We start from the raw sequence: 13,344 nt of genomic DNA, 5'->3' as shown, positions 1-13,344 counted from the left end.
CTATGTCAGGAGATGGATTATGTTCACATTTCTGATTCGGATCTCAGGATCTTGGACCTTTGGTCATCTGGACAGTGGAACCTTGAGAATATCTATTCTCATCTGAATCAGTCTCTGCAGAGCAACATTAACTCTTACAACCCAGATGTTCAAGCTGGTTCAGAGGTCGGTTGGTGTTGGACTGGTGCGGCCTCAAAGGTTTATGATGCTCATAGTGGTTATTTGTGGCTCAGTAAGAAGATGTTTAGTTGGGAGGATAGGGGTAATTGGCTTTGGCTTTGGCGTCAACATGTTCCAGAAAAGCACAAAATTTTGGCCTGGCTATGTCTTCGGGAGGCTCTTCCTACTGCTGCATTTCGTTTTAGGAGGGGCATTTCGCACACGGATAGCTGTCCACGATGTTTCTCAGGCTAGGAATCGGTTTTACATTGTATTCGGGATTGTCCAAAAGCCCAACTTGTTTGGCAAGCTTTAGGGATCTCCGATCAACCAGTGGATTTGATGAGTTGGTTCTTATATAATAGCAAACAGCGCCCTTTTAGATTCTTTTCTGGTCTCTGGTGGATTTGGTGTTTGAGAAATAACGAGATCTTTCATCCTCACGAGCATTGGACCACAGACAAGGTGATTGGTATGGCTTTGTCCTTAGAAAAGGAGCTCCGAAATATTTTTGAGTTGCAACGACTATCTATCCCCTCAACCATTAGTGGCTCTTGGATTCCCCCCTCAGTGGGTACCTTTAAGATTAATTGTGATGCTAGCTATCCTGGCAGTGGTGCTCGAGTTAGTTTTGCTTGTGTTAGCAGAGATTGGAAGGGAAGGTGGCAACGAGGCTGTCTGGGAACAATTGAGAGTCGTAGCATTTTGCAAGGAGAGTTGTTTGCTATTTGGAGAGGCTTTCTTTTAGCATGGGACTCGGGACAAAGAGACATTATATGTGAGACAGACTGTGTGGAGGCATTTACTATTGTCAATAATTTACAATATTGCTCTGGGTTTATTAATCCTTTGGTGTTAAAAATCCGAGATATCATGTCTTGGAAATGGCGTGCTGATCTTCGGTTGATCTTGAGAGATGCAAATACAGTAGCAGACATCATGGCAAAGACTGCAATGAGGACTATTTCTCCCCAAGTGGAGCTTCCATTGCCTTGGAAGGAGTTTGAGAGTAGTATTCAGCGGGACTGCCTTTCTTAAGCAGTTTCTTATTTTTTTTTTCTTTCTTAGTTTTTGTTTATTTTCTTTTAAGTCACCAAAAAAATTAATAAAGCATGGAAACTACTGCAACATTCTTAGAAACATGTAAAATTAATTATTAAATTTGGTTGCTCTTAAACCAAGTAGTAGTTAGTAGGGGTGTAATTGGTTTTGTTTTGGATTGAAAACCAACCGAACCGAATCAACAGTGGTTTGGTTCGGTCGATTTTTTTGGTTTTTTATACCTAATAATCAGAATTTAAATTATCATAAAATGAAGTTTAAAACATTCAATAAACTAGAATAACAAGAGTATATTACATCCAAATTTAATACAAATTCAACTTAATTAAACATAAAACAAAGACAATTAAAAATGTCTAGCAAAACAACAAAAATAAACACACTTTAAACCGAAACAGTCACTTTAAAACAAATAAAAACCAAACAGCGACCATGCTTAATCTGAATCCACACCAGACTCATCATCATTTTCTCCGGTTGGTGCAATTTCTACAAAAATAAAATAAAATAATCATTATAGATTATAAACATAATATAGATTATAAATTATAAACATAAACCATGAAAGGAACTACAAATTTCTTTTTTGCATACCTAATTTAAGTTTCTCAAACTTCAATAAGCTCTTCAAAATCAGTTGTTATTGGAGAAGCACGAAGCCAATTTTATGTATATATTAATGCCTCAACTGTCTTTGGAGTTTAAGAACTCCTATAGTTGTTAAGTACTCTTCTACCAGTGCTAAAAACTGATTCTGAAGCAACAGTCGAGACCGGCATTGCTAAGACATCTCTAACTATTATGATTATATGCTTGTTGGCTGCATATATATAAACATAACAATGAAAAATTAGCAGCCATATATATGTAGCCAATTTAAACCACAACAACAAATAATATATGTGCAGCCAATTAGCAACCACATAAAATTACGTGAAACATATATATGCAGCCAAATTAAACCATAACAACAAACTGTGAAACATATATATGCAGCCAATTTAAGTCACAACAATAAATTGTGAAATATATTAATTATAAGTCATATGAAAACAAAAAAAAATCATGTAAAATAGTGTGTGTGTGAGAGAGAATTATGTAAATATAGTATTTATATTCTATTACACATGTTATAGATTACCAACTTTGTTTAAAATTGGGAGAAACAAGATTAATAGCCCCCTTCCAACAAATTCAAGGAATCAGCATATACTTAAGAAGGTGGTTTACACATGTTAAAGATTTGAACAACATAAAATCAGCATATAATCAGCCCCATTCACTCACACACTAAAGGTTCTATTACAATCCAACTACAACTGAGATTTGAACCTGAGATGTGACTATTGTGAGCTAAACATATTAGCCATGCGTATAAGTAAAAGAAGTTCATAATGTGTGCTACATTCTTATAAATCGATCACTTTTTGCTGCTATTCTTTTTTTCTTTTTTTTTTTTTTTGCATCTTTGTAGAACTTTGATATAGACCTAAAACGGACCATGAAATAGAGCATTTGGAAGTCTATTAATTATTGGTGCATTAAAAACAATAACCAGAACCATAAGTAATTCATTTTTAAAGTCAATCAATATAATTTAAATGACTATAAATAAACAGAGACAGCTATACATATATATTCAAAAAGACACCAAAATTAATTACATAATATTCAAAACTCATCACGTATATTTTGGATTCAAACAGCTATACTTACACGATTATATATACTGAATAATAAAGGACTTATGGAAAACTAAAAAATCACTAAAAATAATACCTCCGAAGAAGACATTGTTCAGATACTTTTTGCAGAAGAGGGCTCGGCGACGGACTGGATTGGAGTGCTGCTCGGTTTAGGGTTTGTTGCGACGGCGACCCTGCGACGGCGATGAATGGACAACTTCCAGCGACAATAGGTGACTTTCTTGACGGCGGACGGCACTCTCTGGCTCCCTCAGGTTCTCCTTCTCTCAAGCATGGAGGTCAGAGGTGGAAGAATGGGAGATGGAAGTGTTGTGCGTAAAAAGAGAAGAAGAAAGTTAGGGATGTGGCTGATTGGCTTTTTTATTCCTAGGTTAAAGGGTAACTTAGTAAAAACACGCACTACTGAACCCTCACTCTTCGGTTCGGTTCGATTTTAGCAAAGACAACCGAAAACCGAACCGAACAGATTGGTTTAGTAAAAAAAAAAAATTAAAAAAATTGGTTTTTTCGATTTTTTATTCGATTGTTGTAAATTTTGGTTCGATTCTGCGATAATTTTCGGTCCGGTTCGATAACTTACACCCCTAGTAGTTAGTCCCAAAATGATGTAGTTGCTTTTTTTAGGCATGCCGTGATATAAAAGATCATAGTTGAATACTCGACAACTATCCTCTTGCATGTAATTTTGGTAGCGTTTGTTTTCGGGGCAGGACACGGAGACATGGACAACACTTGTTAAAAAAGTGTTTGGAAGCAGAGACATGAACAGTGGACATATTGTCTCCGAGACAATTTTTTATATTTTTGTGTCCACTATTTCACGAAGGACAATGATGGACACGGGATTTAGAATAGTGGACACGGACAATTTTATAAATTTTGTTTTCCTTTTTTTCTACTATTACCCCTTCTTATTTTTCCTATTGCGTTGTTCAAAAATACTTTTTTCTTCCTGTTCTTCCTCTATCTCTTTCTTTTCCAAGTACTCTCTCCTTTCTGTAGAATTTTTTATTCGGGTAGATAATTCTTTTCTTTTTATCGTTTTACTTCAATACCATTTTAACCCTATATTATATTATTTGATTTGTAATAAAAATAATAACAAAAATAATTAATCTTGAAACTTTTGAAAGATAAATATTAGCAAAAATAAAATTGATCTTTTAAAATGCTAAAAAATAATTTATAAATTGTAATTGATTTTATATAATTTAAAGAAAGATCAATTTTTAGATAAAAAATTAGTTTTTTTTTAAATAAAAATAGATTTTTATATGTAAAAATAATTGTTTTTTCATGTAAAAATGGATTTTTTTTAAAATTAATTTTTTATTTAAAATTAATTTGGCTTATTAACTTAAACAAAATTTTTTATTAATCAAACTCAAATTTATTTTTTTTGTTAGTCTTAACCATATGTATTCCTACATATTAATAATAAATTTTAAAATAAAATAATTATATTTATAAATTTTATTTTAATATAAATACTAATATATTTTTTTATTAAAATTTTTTGCCTCTTCAAATATTTTTTTCAAGTTCCGTCTGTACTCCTACGTACTCTCATTTTTTATTAAATTAATTTGTATTGATGTAGAAAATTTAGAATTATAGGGCTATTTTAGTCATTTTATATAATATTTTAGTCTTGTCCATGTGTATCCAAACATAATACTAGACATTACATTAGTTTCTTGTCGATCGTATCCAAACACAATACACAAAAGATAATTTTTAATGTCTCCATCCTATTATCTCCGTTTCAGTGTCATGTTTTGTCCTGTTTCTAAAAACAAACGCATTTTATACTCGAAAAGTTATTAGAATTTATTATTTAGAATTTATTATTTAGTTATCAATGATTAAAAATATAAGTAAAATATATTATTAAATTATTAGATTAAAAAAATTGAATTAATATAATTAAATAATTAAAAAAAATTTCATTACCTTTAGCATTTTTCATTACCCCTAGCATTATTATCTACCACTAACATAAAAAGAAAAACCCACTCGACACGTACGTGCTTGAATAAGCACACCACGCGCATGTAATCCTCCTTTTCCACTTCAAGCATTATAAACACTTTTGGTTGACATAAGACTTCAAGGAGCTATGAAAAAAATTCAAAAACTGACTGTAACTTGGTTTCAATTTGGGATGTGAGGCTCAGGAGACTTAGCTCAGGTAACTTTGCCACTAGGCAAGGCTACATCTTATGAACTTATATGTTAATTGTTTTGGGATGTGAGGCTCAGGAGACTTAGCTCAGGTAACTTTGCCACTAGGCAAGGCTACATCTTATGAACTTATATGTTAATTATTGTATATATTATATATCTTTTTTAATTAAATTATTTTATATTCGTTAAATTTAATTTTAATTTTGTTTTTTTATTCATTTTTTTACAAGGTTAGAATTTTTTAATTATGCATCATTATTAAAATAAATATTAAATTTTATTAAATATTTACAAATTTAAAAAGGTCAATTATCTTTTATTAATTACAACCTTTTTTTATGATTATATATTTTTTTTTGAATAAATACTTGAAGCATGTAATAGATATAAATTAATTAATAAATTATTGAAATCTAACAATAATTAATTTAATACAAAAAACAAATTTTAAAAAATATTTATTATAAAAATAATAAAATATAATTCTATATAATTACTTAGTTATAATTGGGTCACCGATTCAATCAGGAACTCAACCATTGAATTAGTAATTCAATAATCTAATATTTTAATTAGGTCAATTATTAAGTCGATTCTGATAACTATGCTTGATAGACTAACCAAAGAATGCTCTCTTATTTTGGAGGTTAATTTTTTTTTTTCAAATGCTCTCCTATTCTTATTGTATAATTTTCTTTTACCTATTGTATCACATTATTACTAAAGTATTTTATATGAAAAAGTAAACACATCCACATTGTTACTTTATATTTTATATGAATAAGTAAACATCTATGTTAAAACAAATAAACATGTATAATATATGAAAATAAATAGAACTTATGTGATATTAAGAAAAACAAAAAGTAAACATTTAATAGATAGAGAAATAAAAATACAAAGATATTAAAAATAACATAACTAAAATATTTTTGAAGTTGAAAAAACATATTTTTGTGTTACATGATTAACAAAATTTTAAACTCTAAATGCTAAATTCTAATTCTTTAACAATAAAAAATAAGATATGGCTAAATGTGTTAAAAAAAATTTACTCCTAACATTTCTCTTAGAAAATTGTTTACTTTAATTATCAACTAACTTTAAAGTATTTCAAAGCACATATAATTAATGATCAACACATGCATACAAATCATATCCATAATAAAATAATATTTTATTTAAAAATACCAATATTACATATAACAGGACCATTTTTTGGATGCTATAATAACTTATAACTATAGATAACTCGCATAAGGTAATTAATCAATTTAATTATATGTGAGCATATTGTGTATGATAATGTGATAGTAGAAAGACTAATAATTAATTAATAATACATAGAAACTGCAGTATTCTTAAACATATAAAAGTAATTATATAATGTTGTTGCTCTTAAACGAAGTAGTAGTATAGTCCCAAAGTGATGAAGTAGTTGCTTCTTGGTCAAGAAGATGGCTGTCATGTGGGGAAATATGATCAAGCTTTATTTATTATTCTGATGAGTGGAATCTATCACGCTATCTGCTCTAACCATCTCCAATGCCGCAAGCAACTCACAACCTTCAATGTCATTCGGCCACAACCCTAAATTGTCCTCACCAAAAGCTTCACCTGCAATCTCTTCCATCCTGTTCATAATATCAATATCGCCAAAATCAGTGTCACCAAAATTATTATTATTGTTATTGTTGTCATTGGCCTTGGCTACCTCCATATTCATCCAATCTCCAACACTTGTCATCCTCTCCTCACTCGACAGATAATCATGGAAAGCCTTCGAATTTTCATTGCTGCTGTTACTTTCCTGATGATTGAGAGTAGCACCGCGAAAAGCGCACATCGACTCGTGGTCCATTCTTGAATTCTTGTCTTTAAATCCCAAAGACAAATCGCTTTGTGGACAATCTACGTTCTGACATGCATACAGTAGTTTGTCCACAAAGTTGTTACCATTATTATTACTATCAAAATTACACTTTCTTTTTTCACTGTCTCCATTGTTGCTACTCCCGCCGTCACCACCAAACAGAACATGATCAAGAGAATTATTAATAGAGCTTATTGGGGATGACTCAAAGACTTCGATTTCTCCTTCACCGTCTTCTTTATTATTCTCCTCGTCGCTAGGCGAAGAATGAGAAATCTTAAGACACTTGTTGGTAAGTCTCAACGAAGCTTCTTCCTTGTTCACAACTTTGGACCAAGTAGCGCTGTCTTTGGCAGTCATCCTATCTTGCAAGGTCTTTGATTGAGTCACAAGCCTTCTCAATTTCTCCAAGTCAGGGGACATATGTTTTATAACTGAAGCCAAAACCGAAACCTTCCATGCCTTCTTCAAATCATGGGGTTTCTTGTACGGTGGTGGCCCGTTTTCTTGAGCCAAAAGGCCCTGTTCACCCCACCATGCCTCTGACCCATTAGGCCACCACGGCGGGGCCACGCCTTTATCCAAAGGGTACCTCCTTTGTGGCGGCACACAGTGTTGCATTAGTGCTGAAAGAAGAGATCCTAGTGTTGTGTCTTGAAGATCTTGGAGAAGGTGTATGCTTGACGATTCATCTAACTCTCCCTTTTCAAGTAACGGTAAATACTTTGCAATTGCTGTAGGAGCAGTTTGGTCAAATCTAATATTTTCTTTCCACCATTCTCGCAAACTATCCGAGCTGCCAGTAACTGGTTTACCTATAAATTATAATTAAAATATTTTAATATCAAAGTTAAAACTGAAGTGCGACAGAAATAAAATATTTTTTAATAAAAACATACAAAAATATTAAAATTATTTTTGTATTAATTGTTAAAAAAAAACTCAAATATAAACCTTTATAATTAAGAATTTTTAAATAATTTAATATATTTAATTAAATTATTATTTTATTATTATTAATTTTACATAAAAATAATTTCACGTAATTATTATTCCTCCTTTTAAATTAAACTTTTAAATTATGCATAGTTAAGTTTTAATTAAAAAAATTAAATGAAAAAGAAACGCTTGTTTTGAAAGAAAGGGTGTAATTCTATACCTTTTTCGGGGACGATGCCATAGACAAATCCACGAGCTTTGCAAACCTCCATTATTTTGACCATGTATTTGAGGACAGAGTCTTGTGCCCTAGACATCTTTTTCTTCCTGGACGCTTCTTGTTTGGCTTCTTTGTTTTCAAATTCGTCCATGTTAAGTTTCTCCTTCATTTTCTGGAGAAGGATACGGTCTTTCCATATGCGCTTCTTCAGATTTTCATAATTTATAGTTTCATCTTCTGCTGTCGCAGTAGCATCAATTTCCTCGTCTTCTGTATCGGACAATTGAACATAGGGCGGATCCATTTCTTCTTGGATCACCACCATGATGATTTTTTTTTAATAAAAGAAGTCAAGTGAAGTGTGGAAAATATGTGTATAGAAGAGTAGATAAGAATAATTGATATTATGTTATTAAAACTCGTGAAAGTTATATGCGTATATATAGATATCCACGAAGGTTGTAGAATGGCGGTGTTAGAAGAATCTAACATGAGCAAAATAATCTTAGCCTAATGAAATTGTATTCAAATAAATAATTCATAAGAGTAATAGAGATAAAGTAGACATTATCGAGATGAAAATTGTAGAGTGTTTATATTTTTTTTTGGAAAGGTTGGTAAACGTACAATTAACCTGAGAATTAAAAGTTGTTTGAGTGAGATAATGAAAAAGATAAGGCGGTTCTGTTTGCATGCACAATTTGTAATAATATTGGGTAATTAGAATTATAATTCTTACCGTCACTAATGTTTGAAAAAAAATTACACCATTTGTAGGCTGTTGTAGTCTTTTTTTTTTTTTCTTTCTTTTCTTTTTCACTGTCATAGTCGTCATCTTCGTTATTATTATTGTTATTATCTTCTTCTCTTTTTTTTTTGTTTAATTTTTTTTCTTTTATTTTTCTTTTCTTCTTTTTTATTATTACCACCACCATTATCATCATCAATATTCATCATCATCTTTTTAGTTAAATATTATAAAATTAATTTGATAATAACAAAATATATTATTTAGTCGTGAATGACACAGAAAATAATTTTTAAAAGACCACAAATTTACAACCTTGACATACTTAATCAACAAAATATATTTAATATTTTAAATTTAAAAGATATATCAAATTATTTCAAATGACATAAGAATGACCAAATCTCATATATATTAGTTTAATATTATACAATCAATTCAATAATAACAAAAACACATTATTTAATTGAAAACAACACCTATACTTTTTCTTTTGATATAAGACACAATAAATCTTTAAATAAAAAATCATAAATCCAAAATTTTAACTCATTTAATCAACAAAATATATTTAAATGTGTTTCAGAACTAAAAAAACATCAATACCACTTTATTTAGTTGGAAATGATATCACGGTTAAAGAATTTCTGGGTCAAAATTAAGAAATTCTTATGTCAATTAAAAAATTTTCTGTATTATAGTACAAAATTTTTAATAATTTTTTCTGATAAATTATACACAATTCAAAACTCTCTCTCCTCTTCTTCTTCGTTATCATCATCTTCTTCTTCTTCTCATTCTTCATTTTTTTCCTTGTTGTTTCACATTCTCATAATTTATCTTTTTCTATCCTCTTAATAAGAATATGTGTCACGGTTAAAAAGTTGTGATACTATTTTTCTATTAAATTATGCATAAATTAAAATTCTCCTTCTGCTCCTTCTTGTTTCACCTTCTCCTAATTATTCTGGTTTCACCTGATTAATATGAATAAAAACAAAAATAAAAAGAAGAAAAAAATTAAACATAAAAAAAAATAAAAAATGTTGCAATAACTATTACTTAGATTTTTTTCATTTTATTAATTTAATATTGATGGTAATTAATTATAGTAGAAAATAAATGTTTTGTAATTAACCTTATGTACTCCTTATGTATTCCTACTATAATTAATTACCATCAATCTTAAATTAAATAATTAAAAAAAATCTAGGTAACAATAACCACGAGAAATAGAAGGGAGAGAAATAAAAAAACACAGTAACAACAATAATAAAGAATGACAATAAAAAAAATATACCAAAAAATAAGTATGTAATTCACGTGTGTCGTTATATAAGTAATTTTTATTGAGTTTGAATTAGTTGATAAAAATACTTAACTATTTAATGATACCATTAAAAATAAGACCAACTTAGCGTTTATAAATATTGTGTAAACTTTATGTTATCTTCTAAGAAAATTCAAAAATATTATGTGTACAGTAAAACTCAAATACGTATGTATATTGTATATATTTATGTATATTATTTTATATATTTTTTAATTAAATAATTAATCAGAAAAATAATTAAATTTACCATAATAAGATAATCAAATAATAAAACTATTTTATAATAGCATAATAAAAAAATTATGAATCACTAAATATGTATTTTGTATACGATGACTAATTTTTTTTGTACATGTAACATAATTGAATTTTGTAAATGAAACTAAATTTACTCAATTATTTAATCCATGTAATTAAAATTACAACTATCTAAAAATTATTATGAAATCCATGTCAAAATTAATAAAACTAGGTATTAACTCATATGTATTTAAGAGCACAAATTAAGATTATCAATTTAAACTTTTTTATAAAAAAACTCATAAAATTAAGTTTTTAATATATTTATTATGTAATCTTTTAAAAGTAAAATGTTTAGATTTTTTAATAAAAATGAATTATCTAACATATATCTTTAAAATACATGTTAAATAAATCTGTTAATAACTATTTTTAAATAAAGTAACACATATAATTAATATTTATTCAGTCATAGACTATTAAAATAAAGCATTAATAATAATAATAATAATAATAATAATAATAATAATAATTACGAAAATAATTTTCTACTCATCAAAACCGTTCACGAAAACATAAACCAAGTAAATATTATTAAATGGTGGCTACTCCAATGAAGATTTAATGATTATCATCATGTGAAGATACATCATTTTGACCATTGGATGATAGATTGTAGGGCTTGATTTGATTTGAAGTAAAAGTGTTACTTTTATTTAAAATGTTGCTAAATAAATAAGTTACACTTTTTGAACAAGGATCATCATGAGAAGATGTTTTTGCCATCTTCATGGGAGTAGTTGCCTTATTAAATTTTGTCTTTCTGATACATATTTAAGCATCAATCAAATAGCAATTTTTTTTGTAACTTTGTTGAGTAAGAAATAACTGAATTCATGTGACAAATAAAAATGATAAGAGCAGATTTGTTATTTGTGACTTGTGCATGCATTCTTATGCTAATGAGTTTTGCATGATGTAATGAAGAACGTGGTCAGATTAATTTTGATGTGTAATACGAATGGATAGAAAGACCCGTACCATATATAATATAGTTCAATAAATATAATATTAATATATATGTGATCAATAATCCAACGAAGGGACAAGGTTGAATTGCAGTACTGTACGTAGAAAAGAACATTATGCCCATTCTTTAGAGAGATGGGTTACTTTCATGGTATGAAAACGCAAACATAATCTTAAAATGTTGCCTATGTAACTCAAAATAAATATTCCAATTGAGTTACAATAATTTTATTTACAAAAGTCTTATACCAATATAAAAGAGAGATTGAATAATGAAACCCAGTCCATATTAATTAAAATAAATAGTTATTTTTTTATTATAAAAAATTTGAATGCTTATAAAATTAATTATAAAAAAATTAATATTATATTCATTAAAATAATTTTATTTTGACAAAAATATTTCATTGTTAAAATTATGTTAATTTTAAAGAAAAAATACATAAAAATCCTAAATTGCTTGTATGATCGTCTTCTTCAACATTTTCTATCAATCAAACTCAATTTCAATTTTTGCGTGTCACCCAATTGCATCAATCATAAAAATTAGGATTAACTGATATTTGTGTGTGGAGTGGATGATAAAGATATAAATTAAAAATATTTTTATAAAAAATATAAAATTTAAATTCTCAATACATTTATTATGTATTTATTAAAATAAATTATTTAAAATTTTCTATTACTAGTAATCTTAATTTGTATTCTTAGGGCATATATTAATTAAATTTTACAAAATAAACATTTACTTGGAAATAAAAATAAGTACATCTATCAGAATCAAAATAATAAATATTGAAGAATCAAAGCAGAATAAAAAAATTTAAAAAAAAATAAACCATTGTCACTAAACAGTTGAGTACAAAATATGATTACTTAATTCCTCTCCCAAAACAAAAAAAAAAAAAAGAAAGGAGATAAAAATAAAATAAAATCTTCACTGAGTACTATAAGAGCTCTTATATATTTTTAAACATAGATATAGACTTTAGTTTTAACTTTGGAAAGTCTAAATATGAGTTCTTATATTATATTGGAGTACTCTATCTTAGATTATTTTTTTTTAAACAATAAAATCTCGATAATAATATTTTAGATATCAATAAATTAAATGATGATTTTTAAATTTTAAAAATTCGTTAATCATTTCATTTTAAATGTATATATTTTTAAAAGATAGATTTTTTAGACTTTGATCTAAAACAAAAGATTTAAATTTTTGTTTTTATTAGCTTTGATATTTTAAATATTTGATTTAATTACAAATAAAATATTTTTTATTAATATTTATATTTTGAGGTAAAAAATGTCAATAACTTATTGAAAAAGTAGAAAATAAAGAGTAATTATCCAAATCAATCCCTAAGAATTTTAAAAGTGGATATTTTAGTCTCAACAAAATTAATACACAGATCAATTCCTAAGGTTTTACTACGACAGACAAATCAGTCCCCAGTTTATTGAGTAAATATGGAGATTAGTCCCCAAAGCTTTTAAAAATAGATATTTAGTCCCAAGAAACATTAATGTACAAATCAAATCCCCAATATTTCTCTCTGTTAGATATAACAGTGTTCCGTCTAAAAATAAAATAATAATTATTATTACTATTAATTGCATAATAATATTGTACTATAATTTTTTGTATTTTTTAGACAAAAATAATAATAAATTTATTCATTATATATATATATATATATATATTCACTCAATAATAATAATAATCAATAATCAATAAAATTACTAGAGATTATTTTACAAGAAATTCAAAGTTAAAATCATTTGATATTTTTATATTTAATATAATTAAAAGATGTTCTATTTTAAAAAAATATATTTATATTAAAA

At 27.6% G+C, this 13,344-nt stretch overlaps 1 protein-coding gene across 1 annotated transcript; it reads right to left on the bottom strand.

Annotated features, from left to right (window-relative positions):
- Positions 1-6,603: 6,603 nt before the first annotated feature.
- On the bottom strand, positions 6,604-8,471 carry LOC112783961 (putative ETHYLENE INSENSITIVE 3-like 4 protein). The gene is made up of 2 exons (XM_025827051.2): positions 8,147-8,471; positions 6,604-7,802 (listed from the first exon to the last, which is right to left on the bottom strand). The coding sequence occupies exons 1-2, from the start codon at positions 8,469-8,471 to the stop codon at positions 6,604-6,606; spliced, it is 1,524 nt and encodes a 507-aa protein (XP_025682836.1).
- Between the last annotated feature and the right edge of the window lie 4,873 nt (positions 8,472-13,344).

The sequence above is a fragment of the Arachis hypogaea genome, chromosome 20 (assembly GCF_003086295.3).
Source record: "Arachis hypogaea cultivar Tifrunner chromosome 20, arahy.Tifrunner.gnm2.J5K5, whole genome shotgun sequence".
NCBI lineage: Eukaryota > Viridiplantae > Streptophyta > Magnoliopsida > Fabales > Fabaceae > Arachis > Arachis hypogaea.
The sequence above is the reverse complement of the archived record's forward strand: the minus strand, read 5'-3'. Positions and strand labels throughout refer to the sequence as shown.